The 27,767-nt window shown below is 40.3% G+C and overlaps 1 protein-coding gene across 1 annotated transcript; it reads right to left on the bottom strand.

Moving 5' to 3' along the window:
* Positions 1-569: 569 nt before the first annotated feature.
* Positions 570-27,767, bottom strand: HTRA3 (HtrA serine peptidase 3). Its single transcript, XM_069794483.1, has 9 exons — positions 26,878-27,767; positions 17,635-17,734; positions 15,662-15,884; positions 14,782-14,976; positions 12,108-12,140; positions 11,319-11,433; positions 4,737-4,785; positions 2,823-2,918; positions 570-1,540 (listed from the first exon to the last, which is right to left on the bottom strand). The coding sequence occupies exons 1-9, from the start codon at positions 27,299-27,301 to the stop codon at positions 1,375-1,377; spliced, it is 1,401 nt and encodes a 466-aa protein (XP_069650584.1). The 5' UTR covers positions 27,302-27,767; the 3' UTR covers positions 570-1,374.

The raw sequence follows: 27,767 nt of genomic DNA, 5'->3' as shown, positions 1-27,767 counted from the left end.
AAAGATGCACTGTTATGCAAAAAGGAGTTGAAGACGCAAGAACCAAGTCTCGAAAGCACAGCTTGCTGTAGAAAACACTCTAGATAGATAGGGATACTCCTGCCTCTTTGGGAACGGTAACAATATTCGCTAAGAAAGAAGATACTTGTGTGGTTTAGGGTACCTAGGAAATACAGATTTAGCTCTTAACAATTTCTGTCCTGGCTTTATTACATAAAAGTCTCACACGCTCTAGCTGTAAAACAGGGCTAATAGTGCTTCCTTTCTGTTTCTTGTCCTGTACAGGCAGAATTGAGGACAACAGGATCCCAGCTAGATGCTGTCCAAACGACATCAAAGTACAATTCATAAATATGAAAACAACAGTGTAAATAAATTACTTATGTGCAAAGCATTTCTAAACATAATCTAAATAAGGACAGAATAATTATATCATAGGGCTGCAAAGGGTTTTCATAACATCAGGGCCAATTTTCTGTAAGAAAATTTTCTCTTGGGAGAGTCTATTCCAGCCTGAGAGAAGAGGGAGGGAAGACATACTTCTTTAAAAAAAGGTTTACACCAACACATTATTTGTGTAAACTTTAATCTCCTTACAGTAGAAACATACACAGTACAAGCCAAAAGTAGTGTAACAATTTTACAGCAAAGCTTACCAGTAAAATGCAAAACTAATTCGTATCAAATTCTTAAAAAACTGTGCACTTTCTCAAACTTAACTTTGTTCAGCACATCGTTTTGATTTATATATAATAAGGCATTAATTCTATAAGAATCATTTACTATATTCCAAAATCGCATGACCTAGGTGTAACACTCTATAGCCTGATACCATTTTTGTTCCTTTCGATATTTACAGATTTAATCTCCCTGCATTGACATGTAGCATAGAAGCACTAAGAACAAATACAAGCTTTGCCAATACTAGGTTCACATTGAAAAAGTTACATAAAAAAAAGCTCAATTGTGCATTGCAATAGCTTGTTTCTGCTGCAGCCATGGCTGTAGTTTAAGAATAATTTCCCCTTTTGGCATGCTCCCTCACTTCCAGTAGTATTTTGGTCTTTCAAAACACAGAACTGAATCTGCTCTGAACCTGCAGGAACTGGAAGTGGACACCATTTCTACCAGCTACCCAAAATTTGTTTTCCTCCTCCCCAGAACACAGTTCTTAAATTTCTTTGAAAGTTAAATCTTCTATAAATGGCATAATTGAATTCATTCTAGCTACTATATACAGAAATGGCTCAGGCAATTAAGTTAGTCCACCTTGTCATTAGTCAACAGGAAGTATAATTACTGTAGCTGTAAAGGAGGTATCTAGTGTTCCAGAATAAGTGAGTTTAATTATGGTGAGAGCTTTCTCAATTCTATTTACATGACAACTTCAGGCTCAATGTTAAATAGCAAGTCATCATTTCCTCTTCGAACTTCAAGTAGTAGAGGTGATTCATTCATCACAGCCTCTTGCAGGTCACTGGAAGTCATCAAAGGACGCCCATTGACTTTAACAATAATATCTCCATCCTGGATCCCTCCTCTGCAAAGACAAAGACAAGAATAAAAAGGCTGGAAGCATGCATTCTATGCAGAGAAAAAGTACAAAGACTGTTCACCACCTCTTTGGCTGATGTGATAAATCTTTACTTGTTTTAGTTTCCATTGAAGGGAAATTCCACCCTTCTGACTGCAAAAGAGTAATTGGTAGTACTTGCTAAATGCAAAATCAGGCTCACATTATTTCCTTGAGGATTTTCTTCTAAACCAGCAAAAACAAGTAGTCTAACTTTCTCTTTGTCTTCCACAAAACTATAGCAAAGGAGAAATAGAAAAGACTTTTAGCCATGACTGACTGACTCCACTCCATCCATTTGCAAGAATATGCTTTTATCTCTCCAATATGTATTTCAAAATTTGGAAATTAAACTACTCTCAAAATTTCAAGACAAGCAAAGTGTACCAACTGAACTACAGGCAAATTATTTCTCTCTTGCTGTTCAAGTGTAATCCAGAATAGCTGCTTTTATTGCCTTTGCATCTTCTTAATAATTCCTAAAATAATTTTTAGAAGTGTCTGATTTGTTTTGCAACTGTTCTGTAAAATAGTCTCTTCCTCTAAGATAAAGCATTGTCTCAGATAATCGCTCTGACAGTGTTTTATGTGAATGCTATCCTGTTTCCTGTTTAAACTCAATCCAACTTTCTATTTATTAATATTGAACGTACTTTTCAAAAACAAAATTTTGTTCATTGTATTTGGAGTGTTCCTTAAATTTGCACAGTGTCAGTGTTTCATAATGTCATGAAAGGAGGTTGTAGTGAGGTGGGTGTTGGTCTCTTTTCCCAAGTAACAAGTGACAGAACAAGAGGAAATGGCCTCAAGTTGTGCCAGGGGAGATTTAGATTGGGTATTAGGAAAAATTTCTTCACCAAAAGGGTTATTTAGCACTGGAATAGGCTGCCTAGGGAAGTGGTTAAGTCACCATCCCTGGAGGTATTTAAAAAGACGTGTAGAGCTGACACTTAGGGACATGGCTTAGTGGTGCATGGTTGGACTCAATGTTCTTAAAGGTCTTTTCCAACCTAAATGATTCTATGATTTAAGAAATTCTGATATTGAAATATTTCAGTTTTGTAGATGTGAGTAGAATCTTAGCACAAATATTTTAACTTTTTTTTTTAACCTAAAAGCACAATTTTTAATTGTTTAAATACAAATCAAGACTAGTATGAGAAAGTACTTGAATATAAATAGAAATATTACCTACTAGTATCTATCTGGAGATTTATTTACGGTGAAGAAAATAATGTATTCTACATACCTATGAGAAGGTGAGTTTGGAACAACTTCATGTACATAAATTCCACTTCTGACATCAGGAAAATCAGCATTATTGTGTTTCAGTTCTTCCACCAAGCTAAAAGAAGAACACAGCATTTGATTCCACTACAAAAGCAGTAGCATTCAAAAATTCTTATTTATTCTCAAATTTTTTTGACAAAAACAAATGACTTAGCAGTTAATTGTTTGCCCCTTGTTCTTGTGATGAGAACATAGGGGATTTGAATTTGGATTAAAACAAGTAACATAGATTTTAAGAGAATCAAAACTACTTACCTGTGCAAAGCATGCTATATTTAATGGTCTCTTACATCTCCTGCAAGAACCTGACTTTTGCTATTTGTAGCAGTAGCACAGAGGGCACTATAGATCAGCACAAGGACAGTAGCCCAGAGAGCACAGAGACAGTAGCACTCTCTGTCCTAGGTGCTGTACAGGCACAAAAGACATTCCTGCCCCAAAGAATTAATGCTGGTGATGGGGTAGAAATTTGCCAACTATTTTGCTTCTTTCATTTTGCAAGTGATTCTTAATTTGTCTTTATCTAGAACAATACAGCTTTTGATAACTGCAGTCATCAGCTAGATCAGAAGTGTAAGAGTTTTCCAAGGAAACTTCAGTTTCCTCGTTTTCTTGAGGAATTGTTTGTGCATCCCTTTCTAAAGAAAGAAGACAGGAACCAGCTGCAAAATAGAGACTCTAAAAACATCCCCTCATTTCTGAGGAGATGACAACAATTCAGGTCTGTTTACAGTGTGGGTTAAAACCCCTTTCTAGAAAGAAAGGGTTTTAAACTAATGATGGATTACTCTGCTGTCCGCCATGAAAGCCTGGGGTCCTTCACATGCAAAGCAAGCAAAAATGGCTGCATGCAGCTTCACTTCATTTGATTTTGTACCAAGAGAGCTAACAATTAAATCACTGAAGCAAACATACCAAGGCAAGTAGCCTTTTCCTGAAAACAGGCCTGGAGACATCTTGCACTGCTTCATTAGACACCACAAAAGCAGTAAAATCTCACATCGTGTTCACTTCACAATTATGCAGAGAAACATTCTGAGTTTCTCTTCACCGGTAGTGGCCCGGTGATGTTAATGCCATTACACTGATTCCTTCCAGCTGAGGATCTGACCCTTTGGGGACGATTGCAAGAGTGTAACTCAATAAACAAAGATGGCTTTCCTACAACCCCAGCTGGAAATTGTCTTATTTAATTTTGTATTCCACTGCCACATTGGAAATGTGCCTACTGCTGGGAAAGAACACAAGAGTAAGAGCCCTCATTTGTTATTTCAGAATATATCTGGCTAACAGCAAGACACAAAGCAACATGAGAGAGAAAAGGCAGTAAAGAACTGGAAGAGGGTGTCCATATTCTGGCTTTGTTAACATGGAGGCACGAAGCTTTAGTTTTGCACTTTAGCAACTACTTTCTCTCCAGTTAATGGTTAGGCACCAAATCTCACATCATATGGCCTCCACTGGCACTGAGAGAACTACTGCCGAACTCTCAGGCAGCTAATCTGTCACTGGCACTCACAGTCACCTGAAAGCAGCAGCTTGTTTAAATGTCACCTAAAACCTGGTATAACTCCAGACATCCTTGTTAAGAACCAAAATCCATGTTCAGGCTCTTCCTAATTTCCCTCAGCTATCAACAGGGCATCCACCATTATCAGTATTTAGAGAATGACTGACAGTGATTTTCCAGGTCTCAGAACACGTATTTCACCAATATCAATAAAATGTTTGCAGAATTCATAGAAGCTAAGGCATATTTGTGGCTTCTCTGGAGATTTTTAATGAAAGCTGAATGATGAAGTTCTGAATCACTATTGACCATATCTTGTATGCATGATCATTCAGATTAAGATTACCTTTCTAAGATACTTACGCAGGTGTTATTGTCAGCATTCTGATGCCAATAAAACGTTTCTTCCCATCTGAAAACAACACAGAGGATATTTAAGAAATTTAGACAAACACTGACAAAAATAGCTACTTTGATGACTCAAAACACCTGTCAATTAAAACAGGATGTATCAGCTTTTAACAAAACTAAACAGAAATCATAGACATCTACACTGAGGTCTTTTTCTATTTTGATTAGTCTTGGTGTACAGAATGACAATCCCTCTCCCTGCAAGTGAGGGTGAGAGAAGCTCATTTATACTCCATAAGAGTTTTCCTTCAGGAAATTCAGGAAAATTTCTGTGATCTAGCATCACATGACTTCAGTAAATGGAAAATTTTGTCACCAACTACCACTTCATCTGAAACTGGTCAAGAGAATTTAATCATATGGTGTTCTTGTTAAAACATAGAAATGGGATTTAAAGAAATTAAAATTTCCACCTTTCAGAGAAAGGACAACCAAAAGACTCACACTGATTCTAATGCAAATGGCTTGTTATTTCTACCCCAAAGAATGAAAAGCAGCTTTTAAAAAAACCCAGAGAGTTTAGCCAAAATGATCACAAAAATGATCAGAGGGATGGAACACCTCCCCTGTGAAGACAGGCTGAGAGAGTTGGGGTTGTTCAGCCTGGAGAAGAGAAGACTCCAGAGAGACCTTATAGCAGCCTTTCAGTACTTAAAGGGGGCTCATATGAAAGATGAGTATCTACTTTTTAGGAAGGCCTATTGCAATAGGACAAGAGGTAATAGTTTTAAACTAAAAGGGTACATTCAGACTAGATATAAGGAAGAAATTTTTTACAATGAGGGTGGTGAAACACTGCAACAAGTTGCCCAGAGACGTGGTAGATGCCCCATCCCTGGAAACATTCAAGGTCAAATTGGACAGAGCTCTGAGCAACCCCATCTAGTTGAAGATGTCCCTGCTTGTTGCGGGGGGGGGTTGGACTAGATGCCTTTAAAGGTCCCTTCCAACCCAAACTATTCTATGATTAGCCAGGACCCTACAGAATTTTAAATGGTGAAAATTCAGTCCTTTAGGAACAGCACCACATTTCTGTAGTTGGCTTTTAGTAGTCATGATATTGCACAGCTGTCTTATGAAAAAAATGCAGTTTGATGATTTCCTGAAGTGACTGCTTCAGTAGTTAAGTTATATCCGGTATGAAACAGTATTTCCCCTTACTTGTTCCAGCATAACTGCTTCACAATTTCTTTGAGCTTCTTCATGTTCTCATGTGAGGAAAAAGTCTGAAAAGGAGATGTACACAGCCTCCTCTAACTCCTACTGTTCCTACGAAAAACAGTCCCAAGTAAAGGACTTAGTCCTGAACCTTATGCATGTCCAGTATTCCCATTAGTGTCAGTGAAAACGTTGACTACTAAACATTGGATTTGCCACACTGAACAATCTTACATCTGCAACTGTCATCCCTGCTTTCCCCTGAAATGTTGCGGCTCTCCTCTATTTTAAAGTTAAACTAATGAGATCAAAATCAGCTACAGTAGAAGTGTCATGAAGAAGTCCAATTACTCAAAATTGAAGTCTCAAAAGCTTTGGGCATGGCTGTGAACTAGTGCGCTTATAGTGCTTCTCTAGTCTACGTGGCATAAATATAAGTTTTCACTTTTTAAAAATATCCAAACATGATAATTCTCCCACCTAAAAATAATTCCCCCATCCCGGCAATGTGGACAGTTAAATGATGAAGCTGTCTTCATGAGACACATAGATGACAGAATCTCTGGTGACAGTTTACTGTTTGCATTAAACAGTTTGCTGCTGGCCATTGCCTGTGTGATGCAGAAATATGCAGAAGCACAAAGCATACTCTGGAGGCTGAGTTAGGAATGTTTACATGAAAGAAAAATGAAAATGAAAGATGGGACAAAAGAAACTGATCTGGAAGAAACAAAACAGCAAGGAGGAGAATGAAAAAACACAGCAGAAATGCCGCTGATGTAAAAGGGAATTATTTCCCCCGTGGCTAATGATACATGTAAAAATAAGGCTTGGTTTAAAAAAAAAATTAATCTGGTAACTACAGACTTACTCACAACTAAAAGTCTCATTCTACCTTTATCTTTAGGCAGGTTGGGGTATTATTTCACTCCTGTTCATGCATTAAAATGCAAAATGGCCTTCAGCCTTCTCTCCACAATAAGTTTGCCACACTCCAAATAGCAGTTCATACTGTAACAGTAGAACGCTATTGTATAAAGTAAAACTAACAGCTATGAGCTATGGATTATTTTAGCAGCAGAGTCTAGATTCCTCCCCTTCCCACCCTCCGACTATTTCATATGTCAGAATACAGGTAAAAAAACTTCAGGCCTTTTGTTTTGCAAAAGTTCGTTCCATTCAATTTAACCCAAGTCAAACATCTTGCACTAACCCCAAAGTTTTCATCAACAATGATTAGAGGGAATATAATTGTCCAGTTTATTAGAAGTAGCAGCAGAGACTGAACAGGCACAGACAACCAGTTGTAGCGTTTTATCATCCCCAAAGGATAGGCATTTTGACGTCAGGGTTAAGTCACATTGGCAGAACAGTATGTGGCACCTGGAACTACCACTGTCATATTACATCTGCTCTGTGAATAAAATGTCTCAAAACCTGTCATTCTGGCAATATGCGCAATCATGAGGCAGAAGAGAAAATAATTAGAAGAACTGGAATAAAGTGAGGTCGTAAATCTAAGAAGCATGTCACCGGGGTGAAGTCCCAGCAGTAGTTCAAAGAAGGTTAATATGTTGGAACAATCAAGCTGGACAAATGTGGAACCATTGCAGCTTAAAGCTCGAGCATAGCACAGCAGAGAAAGATATTCAAATCGCATTTCATTTTTGTAAACACCAGGCCAGATTAAACACTGATTCCAGTGGTACAAAGTCAAGCAAACCAGCCTCAACCACTAGTTTAAACTTAAATCTGTTTTGTGTTAATAGAAAGTCACAAGCAGCTGACCCCATGTATCTAGAAGCAGTTCATTATTTACAGAGATTTCTGTTCCACAGTAAGGAAAGCATTTGCTTTACTGTTAAACTTTTCTTTTTTTATTGATGCTTTTAACAGTAGAGATACAAACCAGACAGATGAACACAGGCTGAAGGCAGAAGTGTTTATGACTTACAAACTGTCACAAAAAGAACTGATAAATCCAAATTAAGGGGTCAGGTACTCGAACTCTTAAAGGCATGAGTAACTCCAGCACATGAATATCCCCACTGTAGTTGATTTCAGTGGGGCTAGGATATCACCAAGATCTCCAAGTGAAGAAACGAATCCTGCACTTTTTATTCAAGCGGCAGGCAAAACTCCTACTTTTCTGCTCACTCCTTTTGCACTTAGATCGTCCTGCAGATTGCATGAGCAGTCCTGAAAGCATTTACAAAAGATATTCCACTGCCAAACAGAAACCATGAAAACGGCTTGAGTCTGTAATGCTGAATTATGTGCAGTGTACCTTCCATAAAAACTGTATAGCTTAATTTAATCAATAGTCTGAATCTATACTCAGCAAGGCTCCTAAGCAGCCCTCATGACTATTGGTAATAATTATCAGTAATAATCATACAAATACATAGGCAAGCATATAGTTTCAACACAACTAATAAAGTGTTCTAGGGATGTAAATGAGGATTCATATAAAAAACTTGGGTGTGGACAGTGCAGAGCTCCCCCATTTCTCCTTGCCCATCTGAAATAAGGTTTACTTACTTTTCTGCTAACATTATATGAGAGGCCAGGCTGACCTCTTAGGCTGGATTTTCCTTTAATATTTTGTCAAATTGCTAACTTATGTCTTCCATTCTAGAGGATCCATGTTTGAACGCTTTCTAGTTTTACTGTTCTGCTCAAGTCTAAACTAGGAATAGATGGCAGAGCCACGACTGAAACTACGAAGTTCCTATGGGATACTAACAAAAGACACTGAAGTAAAAAAAAAAAAAAAATAAAATAAAATCAGTCAATGCCTAAGTATGTATGACCTCCAGAAGTAAAGACAGAACACACAGATGGTTAAAACTGAGATATAGTTGGAGACACTTAACTTCATGCACCAGTTTAGGAATTCCTAACTATAAAAGGAGGTTAACATTATTACTGATAAATCCAAAATTAGCAAAGGCTTTCAGACCATTCAACAGATAAATATCTCTATGCAGAGAGTGGGAAATCTTTGGCCAAAAATACATTAGGTATTATTAGGTATTACCCATGCATTAGGTAATATAGGATGTTTAGATAATAATAATCAGTGCAAATACTTCATTCAAATGCCATCCTCTCCTTTTTCCCCCCTCTCCATTCTTGTACTTCAGTAGACCATGTACTTGCAGTTATATACAATGGATGTGACTTCAAAATTATATGACTTCTATATAAAACTGGTAATTATCTGATCAACTGAGATTCAAAAGACTAAGGTCAAACTTATTAAACAATATTCTGAGTATCTCCTATATGCCAGAGTAAATCTGGAAAGAGCGGTTTCCTAAGGGAATTTTATCATCTTCAGGCAATATGATATTTAGAGCAAAACAGTAATACCCTTAAACTTATTTCTATGACCTAATTGTACCATAAGGGCGGATCCCACTGAAACTACTGAAACGTAATTGGAGAAAAAGAAAACATCATAGAAACATCCAAAAAATTCTGCTTACACAAATCCCTTATATCAAGAAATAACGCCTATACAACAAACCTGAAAACTATTACTAAAGGCCTAAAAAAATGCAAACTAAGTCTCAAATATGGTGCAAATATCTCCTAGAAATTCTCTTTTTCTATTCATCAGGGGCTGCAAATGACTGTTCTTCTGCCTGCAGCAAGCCAAGGTGCAAGAGGTACTTCATACAAGCATAAGCAAAAAAAATTCTAAAAATAAAAAAAAGCAAAAATCGCCTGTGCCCAGGGTATGCCAAGCAGTGATGGTGACACTGATGCCAAAAGTGTGAATCCTTTTCCTTTGATTAGAGGATGATGCGAGTGATGAAAAAAAATCAGACAGTATATTACAATCACAAGATAAACTTGAATCTTTCACTATGTTTTTTCTTAGGGTTCCATAAGCAAAGTTATCTCTAGGCCCCCTAACTGGGCTCAGGGGATTCATCATTCTATGGAGGCAAAAGTGCCTGAAGGAGCAAGGTGGCTGATTTCAGCAGTGGCATCTCTAGCCTTCACCGACTTTCCAGCCCCTTCACTGACCAGGAACCCACTGGCAGATGGTGGGCTTTCTGCACAAGGCTTGCGTTCATGCCCCTAGAGCCATGCCTGCAGGGTGAGCCACCGCTCCTCCCTGTTTAGAGATGAGCAGTTTGGGTTCTGAATGGTAACATCACTAATGATACAGACTTGCTTCCCTCAGAAGCCAACAGTTAGTAACCTGAGTGAATAAAGAGGGGTTTTTGACGTGTTGGCTGGAACAAAATTATGTCAGTATGAAATGTACTTTTCAGCACACAATTTTTTTTCATCAACTCCCTCCGAATCAGCAAGTGAAAACAATCTAATCTGGGGAATTCAGCAAAACACAGATGAGGGAAGCCATCAGAATTGTGATGGTCTCAAATATACAAGCTCGTGCATAACTTTAAAACCTCTGACTAAGCCAAGTTTCTGAAATAACAGTATCTGAGAGAACACTGAGAGGAAAATGGTGTAGGGAAACAACCCTGGCATCAGGAACTGGATGAACTCAGGAGAAGACAAGATTAATATCAAAAAGATTCAAGACAAGCAGCAGCCAACATTCACAATAAAAGATGAGTAGGGTGTGGACAGATAAACTGGCAAGCAAATGAGAAAGGAAAGTTTGGCCTGGGTGAAGCATTACTAGATCAACTTTGGCTGTGCAGCATGTAGTATGACACCTAGTACAGTGTGACAGATACGAGGCTGGACTTTTTTTACTTGCCTGAGTACTGCAATTGTCAGTTACTGGTATATTCAGATTTACATGCTCTTTAGTGCAGAGGCTTGTCTTTTTTTCTGCCTCTCTGCCCTTTCCCATGTATTTCTTCAGGAATTAGTACACAGCTCTTCTTCCACCAGGGCCTGAGAGTCTATCCCAATATCCAATTATATAGCACGGACACAGATGACCATAGCAAAATAAAGATCATCTGCTGATAGTGTGCATGCTACACTCCATCCATGGACAAGTGTTTTAAAAAGTTTTTACCTTATTCTCCACAGTACACCTTAATCTACTTTTTGCTTGGACAATATGTGAAAGAGGAGGATAAGACTCCTTGAACAAGTCACCATCTGTTCTCGAGACCATTTGAGACTGTAATGACTCATCTGTGTCCTCAGAGGCCCTTTTTCCCAGATTTATACAGATACTGTCTACTCTTCAGGGTTTGAGTAATAAAATGTCTTTCCCACTTCCGTGAAGTTGTTTTCTATTTCCATGTCTATGGCATTCTATACTGTAAAATAATGCTGCTGAAAGTAATAGGATCCCAGACCCATGTCTTTTGGCACTTCACCAACAGATCAGGATAATAATTAGAAGATGCCACTGTTTCTTCCAGACCTTACCTTTACTTTGTTTGTCATGCGACTCTGTGAGAAACTGAGTGATGCGGTCTGAAGGAATAGCAAAAGAAATTCCAGCTGTGACCTTCAAGGTGTTAATCCCAATCACTTCACCATCCTGTTAAGAGACAGCACCCAATTAATTTGCTTTTAAGTGACAGGGTTCAGCTCACTGCCTAGCATTTCTTGTTAAAAGCTGGTATAAGAAATTTTAGAGTGTTGTAATCACTCAAGAAATAAACATTACTTGTAAAGGAGGACCTAGGCTCTGATTCACAAACCCTTTTGCATTTAACTGTGATGGCCAGAGAGATTACAGTACAGTTTGTTCATCCAAGGTCCATCCCACCACTCGGCAACAGAATCCCTCCACTGAGTGGGCAGTGGAGTCACTACTACCACTACAGCCACAATTCGTCAACCTGCAAAATCAGTGCTGGTTCAAAGCAATCCTATTTAAAATCAGTTGTGTCGATTAACCAGGTCCCATCTTTGCCGTGCACCCCAGGTTTCACAGTGTGAATGAGCATAACTGCTCCTACTGGATCCCATTTTCCTCACTGCTGTGTAAATTTTCCTCTGCTCTATGGGGAAATGTTTTTCAATGGTGTATGATCTGAGACCTAATCTGCATAGTCTGAAGCTAATACGCTTCAGGGTATCTGCCCACCATTAGCCTGAATGACTGGAACCTGGTATGACCTATGAATCTTTTAAAAAAAATATTCTCCCACTTATTTCAAACTAGCTCCTGAAACAAAACAAAACAAAAACCAAGTCACCTGGACTTACCAGATTAACTAGAGGTCCTCCAGAGTTGCCATACTGTAAAAATGACATAAGGGAACAATAAATTGGTGCTTCACTGTAGGAAATGCAATTTTCATTTCAAACAGTATTTTGTTTGTAAGTAAATGAAAGAGAGCAGGTCATTTCTTAGGCAGCACTGAAGGACATAATATTGATCACAGAATACTATAGGTAGGTCTTACCCTCCCCATTCACACCTCCTATGACTAGACTTTTTTTCTTTTCAGAAACAGGCCTTAAGTTAGGAGCAGCAACTTACCACTCCAAACAGTTAGACCGTTAAGATTAAGAAGAATCATTAAATAGTTAAAGCAAGTATTTTGATTCTTCTAAAGACTATCAGAACAAGGTTTTGAAATAATTAATTGCTATTTAAAGTTATATTTCAGTGAGGTGCATGTACAGGTCTTAAGTATTTTTATTCATCACTTTGGTTTGTAACATTGTTAGTCTTATTCTCCACTGGAGAAGAACACAGTGCTTTACATGTTTAATCACAGTATATGAGGTAGGTACTACGTAAGGATTAATTTAGTAACCACAGACATGCAACCCTCTCTGAGGAGGGCATATAGCAGCTCTGAGCAGTCCAAAATTGCCTAATACCTAATGGCCTTCAAAGGAAACATCCAACAGGACTCCAGGAAATGAAAGCTGGAGAAGTTTCTTGTCCATCTTCATGTTGGCTCAACAAGTTTGTTTTTGAGTGAGGCCAGGAGTTTTCAAGTAGGTCTACTGAACAGCCAAGAGCAGCAACTTACCACTCAAAAGAAACAAAAGCTAAGTGATGCATTACAGCAACATGAGCCATAAAACTGTTTACACTTAGATAGCACTGGGCAAACCTTACAGATTCTAAGAATAAAGCAGACATTAAAGTTTTTAAAACAGCTTCGAAGTTCAAGTTTAAACAGAGATCAGTTTCTTACATTGTACCTTTTCAGTGATCAGAGGCTACACACTTGATTTTTATATCGGACTGACACAAAGGAACCAAGGTAATGATTTTTCAGCTTTCCTCAGCATATCATCTATCATTCACTTGTCCTCTGTTTGAAGGACATGATAAAGAACAAACTTCAGCATGTGCAGTATAGCTCCATTTGGGAACATATGGCCCTGTTTTCTCCTGCCCCATGTTCCTGCTGTCCTACTATTTCTCAGAAGGCAGCTGCATGCACATTGCTGCAGGAAAGTCTTGGCTGAGCCACAGGAATGCTCTGAACAGACCAGCTCTCAAACTCCTCCCATTCTCAAGAGAAAACTAGTGCATTAGCTAAGCACAAAGCATCCCTATGCCAGGGACTATCTTCATATTTTGTGGTTTCAGATGGCAAAGCTATTCAAATATATTGTCATTTTCCTTACCTCCTCTGCTATCACTATTCCATTTGGTCTAGCATTATCTGACACACTCTCCTAATCCTTGTCTAAACTTGCTCATTAGCTTTTGAGAGCAGTGAATGCCTAAGTATATACAAGGAAGCAGTTTGATCTTGAGGAATGTGTATAAGCGTGAAGTCAAGAATCCCATGTTCTAATTCTGTCTCTGCCACCAATTCAGCTCGTACACCCGAGTAACACATTTAGCCCAAGTTTTCTTATTCTCCTTATACAACTGAAGAGAGTAATTCCAATTAAATGTCTTAAGAGGTTCAGCTCCTGGATCATATAGAAGCTTTTGAAAAAGCTCACTTTTATGTCATATCTTAGTACAAAAAGTAATTACCCTCTTTTTCCCGTACAATTACCTTCGACAAGTCTGTGATGACAAACATTTGTGAAGCGCTTTGCATGTGTAAAATGCTAAGCGTTGACTTGTTATATCAAATTTGACATTAAGGTCCAGCACATAAATCCTGAAAATATTTTCTTTTCAATGTATAACAGATTTAAGCCATAAAATTTCAGGCCATTTTCTACCTCAGATATGCATGCAGTACTCTTTTTAGAATCAGTACAAGTTATATACACACCCAAGGACTTAATCTCTTTGGATCCCTCCAAGCTGCTCTGAAGGGACATTATTTTCATGTATTTCTATATAACTTGCAGTGCTAGGATCCTTAGCTCCAAACTGTATCTCAAACTTCATGTTACTTTACATCTAAGTTCTTACTTGGAGTATGTGATGTGCAAAGGGAAAACAAGAACAACAACAAAAACCCAGCCTTCTCCCTAAGTTCTTCCTTGGGTGTCCTGTCATTAAATTGAAGCAGATACTATCAGCTTGACTACTCCATCTGGTTCTAATGCATGGAGATGAAAGAAACTTTGGCTCTATTCTACAGCTTGCTTGGCCAGATCAGCTGAACAAGCAGAGAGAGAAATGTGTTGATTTACTGCTGGTCTATACAACCACGTGTTACTGCACGAAATCTACAGAATGAGAAGGGCCTGTCATATGTAACATCTTCACAGACAATCTCAAAGAGGGTAGTTTTATTTATCATACCTTTCACACCACTAATGCCTGAACGCAACTTACAGACACTGCATAGTCTTTTACAAAAAGAAAGGCCTATCACCAATTTTAAACAAAGCTGCTTTTATTTAGTGGTTTTATCTTTCAGAGCACACACCTCCCTGCTGAATAGGTGGGGATTTCAAGGTCCCAGAACTGTGAAGCTCTGCTCCTCACACACCTAGTACTTACATTGATAATGGCATCTGTCTGAATGTAATCCATATCAGAGTCTCGCAGGCCAAGTTCTTTGCCATCTCGCTGAGCAGTGCTGACAATACCTGTTGTGACAGTGTTCTGTAAGGCAAACGGACTTCCAATCGCTACCACAAATTCTCCTGGCCTCAGATCAGCAGAGTGTCCCAGTAACAATACTGGTAGTTTTTTCTTAAACACAGAAAGAAAGAAATAAGCATTAGTTTATACCTGAAAATAACCTGATTGGAAAGATCAAAAACTAGGAAGAAGTTAGGAACATCCAGTTGCCATTACATTAATGAAAGTCACTCACTATCATATACCTAAAACTTACACCAGGTAAAATTAGTATACTGCAGGGTGTTACTGCTTTAAACTGTCTTCAGAAACAACCTGCTAGCAGCAGTACCTTGCAAATTGCATCCAGAAAAAAAAAAAGTCAGCAAGATCCTGAAACAGATTTTCCCGGTTTCCAGCAGATTGTTCCCTCCTCCTCCTAGAAACAGCATACAAACCAGCTGTTGACCAGCCTGCTGCTCTCCCTACACTATGTACCACCTTGCAGTCCATGTACTGGCACAAAGCTAGAAGGATTAGCCAAAATAGCCTGGGTCTTCAGGTAAAGATAGCAGAATCTGGCCACATATTAACTGAGCTGCATTTTTTTTTCTGCATTTTTAGCAGTTCCTAGCACAGATGACAAAGTAATTTAATTCTAAGATATGAAGAACTTGCAGGCCTGTATTTCAGTACATAATTTTCCCTAAATACATTTCCAAGGAATCCCTAAACACATATTCCAGCCAATCACTCTACTAAATGAAACTGAAATAGGGTTCCCAAATTAATTCATTCATCTGTTTATGGCACTCACCTTAGGGTGAATCTTTATTGTTGCAATGTCAGATTTCTTGTCAATGTCTTTGATGGTTGCTTCATAGGTATCTCCATTCTGTAGCTGCACTTTCAGCTGTTGTCTGCCTGATATAGCATTGGTGCTTGACACCACGTGGGCATTGGTCACAATTAAACCAGAATCAGACATAATAAACCCCGATCCACTGGAAAGCGGGACATTTCGACCAAAGAGAGGGTGCCTGTACAAAAGCAAGTAATTATAACTCATAAGAGAAGCATAAATTAAGAGATTATATTAGCAGTCACTTACCACCTTTCACCCTGAGAAATAAGAAAGCATTTGATGACCAATGTTACAATCCTTACAAAAATTAAATTTAAAAAAATTGACAAAGAAAGGATCCTTTGCTGAAAATTGTGACTGCTTTTAGTCAGCCAGGGAGATAGGAACTGAGGTTTTCCGACAACCCACAGGGTCCTTTTCCTTTGGTTTCCAATTCTGTCTTTGTAGGCTTCCTTGCAAAGAGGCTAGGTGACTAAAAGGGAAGGATGAGCAATCCATCTGATCCCACCAGATGCTGCTTCTATACGGAAAGAAAATGATGACAGGAAATAGTAGGGCTGACAAACGGACTGATCCTCTAGTGGGAAAAAAGGGAGGAAGAAGGAACCTCGCAGCAGGACAGAGGAGTAAAGGAAGAGGTGATGTCTCAGGGAATCATGAAGCCCAAGCGTACACTGGCAGGAAAACACATGGAAATGTGAAAGATAAGAAATGAAAAACACTAACAGTGGGTAAAACTTGGTGGGAAACAACATTTGCTGCAATATAGACAGTTAAAAGACTTTATTTATAAAGTATTATGACTTTTCTCTATGAACAACTGCTGTAATGACCTTAGATTTGTTAAGAGGAACAGAAAGTGCCTGGGCAGTACAAGATGAGAAAAAGTCCACAAATTCTTCTTTCTTCCAAGATGTGGTCCTTATTAGGAAATTGTTTGAAAGTTCTGGGCTATTCAGCAGTAAAGAATTGGAGCCAATCCCAGGCAGAAGGCAGTATCACAATTAGCGCCCAGCAGGCTGCTGGACAAACATTTACTTATAGGGAAAGAACAAACAATCTTAACTACATATGCAAAGATCTTAAACATCTTCAATTGTAACATTCTCTCAAAAGACCAATCAGCATGTGCATAAATCTATGTCTTAGAAAACCTGATTATCTTGATTTTGCATATTAAAAAAGCCTATAAAAATTCTCCAATAAATTCTTAAACCTATGCAAAATTAGAGTACTCCAAGCAGAAAGGTATTCAGGTGATGGAGTAGATATAATATTTGCAGTAATTTGTTCTGACAGCAGGTTGGTTTGAGCACTCAGTGTTAATAAACCTTCCTCCCAGGTTGTTTTGAGCACTCAGTGTTAAACTTGCCGCCTCAGCTCCAGCTTCAGTACACTGAATATTGGTATGTTTTGGTCAGCAAATTTAGTACATTTTTTTCCTATCAGAAATCGTTTCTGTGTTTAGATAGGCTACATCTGGTCAACATGCTACCTCTTAATGTTCTCCCTGCCAAAATAAAATCACCTCTCATTGAATATAGAATAAGCAACATGGAGCTATGTTTTTCCAGCTTACCTTCTGGACTTTTTTTTTTTTTAATTAAAACTGGGGTAATAAACATAATCCAATAAGCAACACATTTTAGTGAAGGCTGAAGAGACCTCCAAAGATGAGATAGACTTATTTTATGGCAAACAATATGTATTGTAAAGTACTGTAAAGACTTTAAGCCCAACAAAATAGATCTACTAAACAGGAACAAAACACACAAAAGGGTCATTCTCTGGATAAATGAGTCTGCTGTAATGTTTCAGAGTATTTTGTGAACTTCAAGAATTCAAAATGAAATTTACTACATGAAAAATCTTTGTAGACCATTGTTAAACTATGCAAATCAAACACAAAGAATTGAAAGTGTTACCTGAGGAAAAGTTCAATGTGCACAACTGCAGGTGCAATTTTTTCCACCACATCTGCTATGAAGTTGAATTTGTATCTTGGGCTGCTGGACTGTAGGTGACCTATACTAGCAGAAAGAATTGGATATGTTAATAAGACAATACCCTTTTTTACCAAGTAGGTGAGATAAATATGCTTTGAATTGGTCTGTTTCTCCTACTGGGATAGTTTCCAAACAGGCATTTGAAAAGTAATCAAAGTCATTAAGATTGTTCAAAACTTATCCAGCATTTTGCTTGTTCCTGAGAAAATTAAACATCAGCATCACTTGGTTGTAAGTTCTTTGACTTTCTTGGAAGTCTACAAACTTTGTTTGGAGTATTTTTCTCAGGACAACTACTAATTATTATCCAAAACACATAGGGTCATAGGATAAATCAGGTTGGAAGGGACCTCAGGAGGTCTCTAGTTCAACCTCCTGCTCAAAGCTGGGTCGTCTACAAAGGCAGACCAGGTTGGTCAAAGGCTCTGTCCACTTGGGACTTGAAAACCTCCAATGATAGAGACTCCAGAAATTCTCTGGGCAACTCGTCCCGCTGCTTCACTATCCTCCATGACATAAAAGTTTTTCTTATATCTAGTCTGAACCTCTATTGTTGAGACTCATCTTTCAACTCATGCCCAATGTTTCTCATCCTCCCACTATGCACCACTGTAAAAAGCCTGGCTCCATCTCCCTGATAATTTCCTCGAGTGCAGGAAGGCTGCTGTTAGGTCCTCCTGACACCTTCTCTTCTCCAGGCTGAACAAGCCCAGTTCCCTCAGCTTCTTCTCACAGGAGATATGTCCAGCCCCCACAACCATCCTCATGACCTTCTCCTGAACTCACTCCAGTTTGTCAATGCCTTTCTTGTACTGAGGGGTCCAAAACTGGATGCAGTATTCTAGAAGTGGTCTAACAAGTGCTGAGTAATATAGCTGCAGTATTTGGGAACCGCATGTAGAACCTAAGTTAGGATTTTTTGAAGCAGACACATTAGAAACCTGCTGTAAATGATAACCTTTGCACCTAAAAAGTTTTGCAAATTCACATTTAAGCTGTCACAAGCAGTTGCACATAGCAATAGATTACTAAATACTAAGCATTCTGATAAAAGCCGGTGCGGTACTACGTTACGAAGCACTATACACAGCATTTATGAATACTGAATATAATTCTGTGGAATGAAGATCTTAGAGAGGGGAAAAAAGGCCCACAGCATCCTGGCTGCTAATGTCATAACATCCTGGATTCTAACATCACAACACCACAGAGTAATAATACTGCTTGTGCTAGAATGTCATACTTTCTGCGATCCCTAATACATGGGGACATATAGCCACATGTTAAACACATGTTAGGGGACATATCACCACACTCAAATAGCAATCTTTCATGTTCACAGCCTGATGCTTTAAAATTGACTATGGGATCTAGGGAAAGGAGTAAATGAGTTGTAATCAGATACAGCAATAACATTTCTGCCTTTTTTCAAATCTGGTGCAACACTGTTTATCCCAGGAAATGTAATTCTTCTTCTGCCATTTAGTCAGGAGGGAGAGGCTCTAAGTTCTAATTTCTAAACCACATCAACTCTACAGAAGTGATGCCTGCCCCATCATGATTTGCTCTAAGTTCAACTCATGCTGAAGGATGAACTTACACCACAGTAGCTCTTGTGTATCAAGTCAACACTTGGTCTTAACAGTTCTAGATTTGCCTATTTCTAAATCACATAACACAGTAATGAGCCCAGATACAGATTATGTCTTTTGACAGTATATACTTTTCTTTCATCAGTTGCCCTTTACCCAAGTCTTTAAAAGGAAACTAGGTAGGAGGCATCACACAAGAAGGAAAGACACACAGAAAAGAAAGGAGAGAGAAATTTAGGAGAGTTCTCATGTATTTTGGTATTCTGTGTAGTTCTTAATTCAAAGATCATTTTCACCAATCCTTATCTACAGGTGTTTTACTGACCATTAAACCTTGTAACTTGTAAATTAGTTGGGATGATTACAGCACCATGGAGTCTAACTTATTTACAAAAAAAGCCTCACTGATCTATTCTATTCTTTGAATTACTTCATAAGATAGTGGGTGACAGAGAACTAGTTGTTATAGTTCCTATAGCATCTCAGAAAGTTTTCACAATAAAACTGTTAAAGGACCTATGAAGTCAGAAAGTGGGAGGCCTTACATTACCACAGTACCCAAAAGACCTGAAGCCAAGACAGGAACTTATGGAATGGATCCAACACTGGTACCAAGGAAGAAAGTATTGAAGAAACCAGATCAAGACAATTAGGCATTTCTCCATAGAAGTCTATGAGTTCTTTTTCCTGTTACTGGACATGGGATTTACTTTTGAGGGGAAAGAAACCATGCTTACATTTAGCAAGCCAAACTTACAAGATATGGTATAAACAGAAGGGACAACTTGGCAGGACTAGATTCAGTCTATTATTTTTACGTACATTCTCACACACTCTGAAAAATCCTTCTAACCAATTGAATATGCTTGTTTCAGTACTTAGTTTAAAAGAGACACCACAAACAAGAATCACAGAGGAAAGTCAAATATAAGCACAATATACTGTTATTTATTTTGCTGACTGGGCCACTGAAGATTTGTCTTACCTTCAGTTCACAAGCAGCTTGCCTGATTATGCAGTATATCCTTTGAAGTCTACTAACTTGACTTTGAATGCTTGCATACATAGCAATGTTCACTGACAGGATGTAACACTATCATCACATTTATCTTAATAGAAATGACTATGCATCTATGAAAGACAGTTGGCTATACCCTCAGCTGATGAACTAGCATAGAATTGGGGGGAAAAGCATGGTGAACACAGGCTTTCAGTTGGTGTAAATCAGCATAGCTCTAAGTGAGTCCAGGCAACTAAATCCCTTTGCATCTGCTGAGTGCTAAACTCTTCTGCTCATGCCAAATTGTCACAGCACTGCACATGGCCAAAAGCAGAGGAGGACACCTGTCAAAGAACTCAGTTTTGCACCACTCCTGAGTAGCCACCAGGGAAACATCATGGATGGCAGTGGCTTTCCAGGTAAGATTTGGGGTAGGCAGAGAGAAGAAGTCTGAAAGATAACGGATGAATGTAAACATGGAAAGAGCCAAAGAAAATAAAATGCAGCCCTAGGGAGAGGAGACTGTAAAACCAAAGCAAAGCTTGTCTTCTTTCCATACCATAGTGGAAGCATTTCTCAGTCTGAGCAGAAGTCCAGAACCTCTCTGCTGGGGTCAAAAGACAAGAATACTCAAACCTGAAGGTAAATCCAAATCCGCACTATATATTAAAGGGAAATCTGAAACAAAGGAGGATGAAGAATAACAGACACGCAAACTTCATAAGAAAAGTGTAGCTGAAGATCTACCGGCCTGACTAGAGATGAGCTGTTCTTACTATTGTCTGGTGGGGACTAAATACTGGTGAAAACTGACTTACAAAGTTGAGATGTCTTCATAGAAACTGATCTCTCTTGAATCAGCTTCTGCCAGCTGGGAGTGATGAGAACCTTTAAACACATTATATGACATGCCAGGAACTCAAACTGTGGACTTGGAAGATGTAACTGCAAACTAACATTTACTCTCACACATACAGCCCTATTTAAGGGAACTGAAATGTTGGTTATTATTAACAACATTTTAGTGCATAGTTACTAAACTGTTGGTTTTCATCGGAAGTTCTCAATATACTTTAAAAGGGAGGAATTGCAGCCTGAGAAACTGAAGAAGGAAGCAACATCCAACATTGTGTAAGCTGTGTAAGGTCACCCTGAAAACAAGTCTTGTAACTGTAGCAGTAGAATCAGGGCTTTACATCAGACTTCCAATCTACCCTTTAATTTGCATTAGTTGGTAGACACTAGCTGCTGCTACTGTTCTTACTAAAACATAAAATTCAATGTGTGTCTTCCTTTGTCCTCCCCCCTCCCCCAAATACTCTCGCTGTCTTGCAGAGTTTCATGAAGCTCTCAGACCTCTGCTGGACTGTGAATGTAAAAGCTCTGAGTTTACAGCAGCTTTGTGTATTTTGACCTATTGATCTACTGAGATTTGCCACGTATTTTTTCAAAGGCCTCTCAATAACATCCATTATTTTCCATGTTATTACTGCATGTTCAAAATCATCTCACACTAACCAAAGCTAATTTATCTTGGCAAAAAGCCATCACTTAATCCAATTAACTATCTGTTGTATAACCAAGATATCAAAGGTGCTGCAACCAGGTTGTACTTGAAGCAAAAACAAATTTATACTATATGAGTCTTTAGCTGTCTACACATTTCTTAATCAAAAGAACTAGATTTTCCCAGTCTGCTCCATAGCCACAAATCAATCAGATTTTCAGCAGATCTGAACTCCCATCCTGTCATTCCAATGAAGTGATTAGATCTTCAGCTCTCCAGCTCCTCTCACAGAACACTCAAAATCCAGATGTAGATGTAAGTGCATAAACTGGAGTTAAAGATGTTCAGCCTGTTTTGTAAAATGTGGTCTTTTATTTCCAGTTCTATGGGCTCCAACTACATTGGTTTTACATGGCTAAAGCTAAGTGCCTGTCAGGTAGGTGTATCCCTTCTATCAGCTTAAAACTTTTCCTGGACCGTAGTGTTATCTACAGGCTATGAGTTCATCTAATAGTGTTTTATTTACTTTCTTGCAGAAGCAATAGACCCACTCCAATCTCATTAACACTGCTGTAAATCAGGAACAACTCCAACAAATTTGTAGAGTTAAGCTAGTATGAAGGGAACTGGAAAAAAAAATCAGCAGAAATAAATTGTCATAATCCCACTGAAGACAATAAAGCTAGACCAATTTACATTTGCAAAAGACTGAAAGTTTCTGAATATCTGCCAACTTACTCCCTGTAGAATTAAATCAAATCACATTCAATGCTTTCTTATAGACAATACATTGTATTAAAATCCACAATTTTATATTCATTAAGAATTTGTGAGCCTGGGAAACTCATTCTTTTAAGGCTGTTCCCCCATCACCCTTTTAAAACCAGCTTCAGAAAAGATCTGTGTGTTCAGCAAAATTATTATGTCTAAGGGAGGACTGCAACCTGGCAGATCTGATCACCAGGGATAAACACTGTCCCTACTGTGCTTTCATGGAAAGAAGTGAAAGACAAATAAAAGATTATAATGTCTCTGCTTAAAAAACAGAAACATCTGCTGGAAACATAGGTTCATGGGCAGCTTTTCTGATGAATTCAGCATTAAGATCAAGTTGCATAGCTGTGCACTGACCATAAAGCCTTGGTGAGTTTAATGCCACATTATGGTTCAGGCAACTTGTTTATACAATGGATGTCTACCGTGCACAGATGAAAACAATTTGGTGAACCAACACCAAAGTGGCTTTCCTGTGCAGTGCAGCAATGACAGCAGCCAGACAGAGACAGACTGGCACAAGCCTTCCAGCACAGACACCTCACTGCCTCACTGACTTCAGATGCTTGTTATTCCTCCTTCCCAAGTGACTCTCACAAGGAGACACAGTGAGAACATCTCTTTCCTGTTAGCTATACTATACAAAGCAGTGAAGTGCGATACTCTGAATGATATACCAAACACTGTACAATATTCATCCTCACCTGCAGGAACTCAAAACAAACTCAGACATAAGGAAAACAATCAGTTAAAGGAATGTGACTAGAGTTTGCGTTTCCAGCCAACACCTTGCAGTGCATTTCCCTAAATATAGCTGGAGGCAGCTATAAAGCTTTGATGACAGTAATACCAGTAGGAGACTTCAGTATCTCTTACTAGGCCAACTTCTCAAAAATGCAAGTAACAATATGCTCAGTTGTTCCTCTGTATCTTCAAGGTTATGCACAGGCACACACCAAACACCCCATGTAGAACTGTGTGCAATGACTCTGCTCATGCATTAACTGTATTTCAAACATTTCTTTTAGGGAACTGAACTTTTAAGCTCATAAGATTTGACTGCCATGGGTGAGGCTTATATAATGACCACCTTCTGAGACTGAATTCAGTTAAAACAATGCAGAGGACAGACGTTCTCAGGCAGAACCCTGCAAAAGATCAGTGTCAAACCCAACATACTTGTTTTCTGGAACTTCTTTCCTCAAAGGTATTCTAATCAATCTTTTTGTTTTCCTTGTTGCACTGACAAAATAGCAGCCTTATTTTTCAAAAAAATAATTTTTTGCTTCCACATCCTAGGTAAGAAAATACAAATCTTTCAACATATGAACTGTCTTCACAGAAGCCATTAGCAAAATAGTATCACAGGGAATTATTAACTGTACTAAGAAAGTTGTACTGAGAGATCATGAACAGCCCTTTGTGCAAGAAAGTCTGACATAAATCAGCCATAGGTTGCAGGTGACCGTGTGAATCCTTTGAGTGAGGAGTTTGACACCTTAATAGATCATTATGTGGCATTGTTAAAACTTAAATTTGCTGCAGTGAGAAACAGGGCTCTATAAGAATGGGTCTTTGATTACAGAGGTTGTCTTACATAAATATTTATGCCATTACTTACACACTACCCTGTAACAGCTTGTCTTTCTCACAGTAGGTGACAGAAGGCAGGGAAAAGCTAGCTGCTTCAGAAAATTCCCTATATTAAGGTATCTAGTGTTGAAGAGAAAAAAATATATATTTGTAGCATATAGTTTAAATTTGCCTAGGAGTTCTGCTCAGATGCATCAGGCTAACTGTATGAGTAATAGTTTTCAGGGCATAGGCATACTGAAGAACATCAATGACAGAGTTCCTGTATCTCCATGCAATACACACCCCCTTTAGTACACTATCTAGAACTTGCAATTTGGCATGTTGTTCTTCAAGCTAATCCAGGACTTCAACAAGGAAAAAGTATTTTCAATTCTGTCAATTTTGGAATTATCATGCAGTCATCCTGAGCACCTCTTTCCTCCCTTCCTTTCTGCACCCTTTACTATCCTTTACCACTCCTTTTTCATGCATCCTCGCTCATGAGACTTCTGTCACTAGGAAACCACAGCTAAGTTTTCTCAGCCCATCTTGGTTTATCATAGCCAGAATATAACTTAGCATCAGCATAAGCAACTGGAAATGGACAAGAGTAAAGGTCATTGCATGTTCAGAAAATGGCCTAAGTCACGCTATGTAAGGCTACTGTTATCTGAGATTGTTTTAATATATGTATGGTTAAGTAAAACTGGATTTACTTCATAACTAGCTTAGCCCTTCAAACTCTGAGTCATCTGAGGCCAGATTTCTTTCAAGAACAGGGAAAAGGGAGAAACTCGACAGTAATTTTAAACTGTCGACTTTCTTCTAAACCTCTCATTACAGCCATTGCATGTTATTGTTAAAAAAAAAAAAAAAAAAACAAACCACCATAATTGAGTTCTATTCCTGGCTCAACCACCAACTCAGTCTGACCTTGGGCAAGACACTTGGTTTCTTTGAGCTTCAGTTTGTGCAGCTGTAGAATTGAATAAAAAAATTAAAACTTAACAGAGAACCAGATGCTTCATCTAAGCTGAGGTTTTCTGGGACAAAAAAATAAAGCCAAAATAAAGTGAACACTAAAATAGTTGCTTGAAAAAAAAATCTTACCTCTACCTCACAGCTCCAAATTCCTAAGCCTATTAACAGTAGATTCAGGAGGATTCCTTAAAGAAAATGTCATATATACCAAACCCCAAGCACTCAGTAAGCCCTTAGATGCAGGCTAGCTCACTTATTTCGGTTAAACATTCTGATTATTTCACGTGGATCAGTTCCAAACAAGTATTAGGAGTACTAACGCTAATGGATGCTGATGTGAAAAGGAACAGGCAAACAGCAATTTATAACTACAAAATACTGGAGAGACTGATCATTGCAGCTCCAAGCTGGCATCTGGAGCAATTCTTGACTCTGACAAGATACTCCTAAAGGGACTCCAGGAAGACAATCTGATGTCCTCCTCTCTGCACCACAGTTCACCTTCTCTCAAGAGCGGCCTATATGAAAGGTCTCCTATTCACAGAAAGGCTACAACAGTAGCCCTTTTCCCTCTGACCCCTCCCCAAAATTTTGGCAAGTTTGCTACCTATGAATAAACAGGATGATTAGTGGTTCACCTGACATAATGGAAACACTCATGCATGATTTAGAACTCCATTATGCATATGACTTTTCTTTCCAGGAACACTATCAGAAAGGTAACAGAAGCAAACGCTTAAAATAACATATCAGCAAGTATGTGAAAAGGTACTAGCAGCATTAACGCTTCCATAAAGTGACCCACTTTAATACTAAAAAAAAATTACCAACGTGATTCCTGCAAACAGAAGACCATTTGATACCCTGAGTGTCAGTATTTTAAACTGTAAAGGAGGTTCACAGGTATTTTTTCCCACTTTAGACTCTACAAGGCTACAAAACTTCTTGTGAAAAGAAAACAAAACAGGCAAAAGACTACGTTTTAGGTGTTTTATATACTACTCGGTGCTTTTTCTCCCATTTGAGCTACATGGCTTTAAGACACATTTTCTGCGCAGAGATGCCTGTCAGGTGAATCCAATTAACCTCCCGTACAGCACCAGGGAAGGCCCCACAGCACAAGCATTCCCGGGTCCCTGCCCTGCCCGTGGGGGCCACGGTGCAACGGATCTGCAGCGCGACCTGCACAGGCAACGCCACCGAAACGCCCCAGCAGCCAGTCCCGACGTTACAAAACGAACGCGGCGCTGGCAGGACAAGAGCAAGTTGTACCACCGCCCTGCCTTGAGGAGGGGCGACGGCTGCGGACGTAACGGCTGCCCTGCCCCGACGGCCCGACGCCCTCCACCGAGCTGGCTTCCACGCTGCCGACCGCACTCGCCTCCTGCTCACCGGCGCGACGCGTCAGCGACGCGCGCAACGCTGAGGCGTCCACGGCCGTCCTACCGAGCAGAAGCCTTCCCAGGCCTCAGCCCGAGGCCTCCAGCCCACACTGAGGATCAGGGAGGATGACTTTTGCCATTCAGAAAGGACCTGAGCGCCCCTTCCCCACGCCGCGCTGACCCCGGGCAGGCGAGGCGCCTTGACCTTGTAGCCTCTTACGGTCCCTGGAGCCACCCAGCCGTGCCGGGTCACTGGAAAATCAGGATTTTTCTTACCCCGGCCACCAGCACGCCCCTGCGCCGTCCACCCGCCCCCCTCTGCCCCACGGGCAGGCCCCACCATGCTCCTACCCGATTCACAGGCTCCCTTCTGGACCTGGGCGACGGCGGGCAGGCCGTGCTGCAGCGCCTTGCGGCTCACCGCCTTCAGCTGGCAGATGTTGTCGTAGGTCCGGCCGTCGCTGCCGCACACCTGGGCGCTGAGCTTGCACTGGCAGACCCCCTTGGCGAAGCGCTTGCCCATGGGGTAGCGGCAGTCGAGGCTGTCCCCGCAGGGGGGGTCCTCCTTGCGGCCGCAGGAGTCCCCCTCGCCCGCGGCGCAGATGAGGCAGCAGTTGCAGCGGTCGGGGACGTAGCCGCTGGGGCAGCTGGGGCTGGGGCACTTGGAGACATCGCAGCGGGTCGGGCACTTGGCTCGGGAAGCCGAGAGCTCCGCGGCGCCCGGGCTGCGGCTGAGGGACAGCAGGAGCAACGGGCTCAGCAGCGACACCCGCATCCTCGGCGGGCTGCCGGCGGGGAATGCGGCGGAGAAGGGGTGCGAGCCCGCCCGGCCCGAGGGGAGGCGGTGGCGGGGGAAGGTGCGATCGCGGTGCAGCGAGGCAAGGGAAAGTCGGGCTTTATGCCCACACGGGCGGGAGAGTCCCTTCTCCCCCGAGCGGGGCTTTTGCAGGCGGAGCGGGAAGAAGCAGCAGATGGAAGGAAGGAGGCTGGAGCACGAAGCCGCAGGGTTAAGGCCAGCTCCGTCCGTCCGAGGCGCGGCAGCTCAGGCTGCTCCCCGGGACTAGCTCGCAAGGCTGAGGCGCCGAGCCATGGCCAAGCTGCCGCGCAAGGTGAGCGCCGTCCCCAGGCGGCCGCGGGAAGCAGTGAGGACGGCGCCGAGCAGAGCGGCAGGGTTATATGTGGGACGCGCCCGGAGCCCCCGCCGCCGCCTCCAGCAGCAGCCGCGGGAGCTCCGCGGCGGC

The sequence above is a fragment of the Haliaeetus albicilla genome, chromosome 1, assembly GCF_947461875.1.
Source record: "Haliaeetus albicilla chromosome 1, bHalAlb1.1, whole genome shotgun sequence".
Classification (NCBI taxonomy): Eukaryota; Metazoa; Chordata; class Aves; order Accipitriformes; family Accipitridae; genus Haliaeetus; species Haliaeetus albicilla.
This window is presented reverse-complemented; position numbering and strand designations above follow the sequence as displayed.

Excerpts from the sequence above, each read along its gene's own strand:
- HTRA3 (XM_069794483.1), bottom strand. The coding sequence starts at position 27,301 with ATGCGGGTGTCGCTGCTGAGCCCGTTGCTCCTGCTGTCCCTCAGCCGC. Across the intron at positions 11,434-12,107 it reads GAGGACCTCTAGTTAATCTG|GATGGTGAAGTGATTGGGAT; the intron begins GTAAGTCCAGGT and ends GTCTCTTAACAG. Across the intron at positions 2,919-4,736 it reads ATGCTGACAATAACACCTGC|CTTGGTGGAAGAACTGAAAC; the intron begins GTAAGTATCTTA and ends TTCTTCTTTTAG.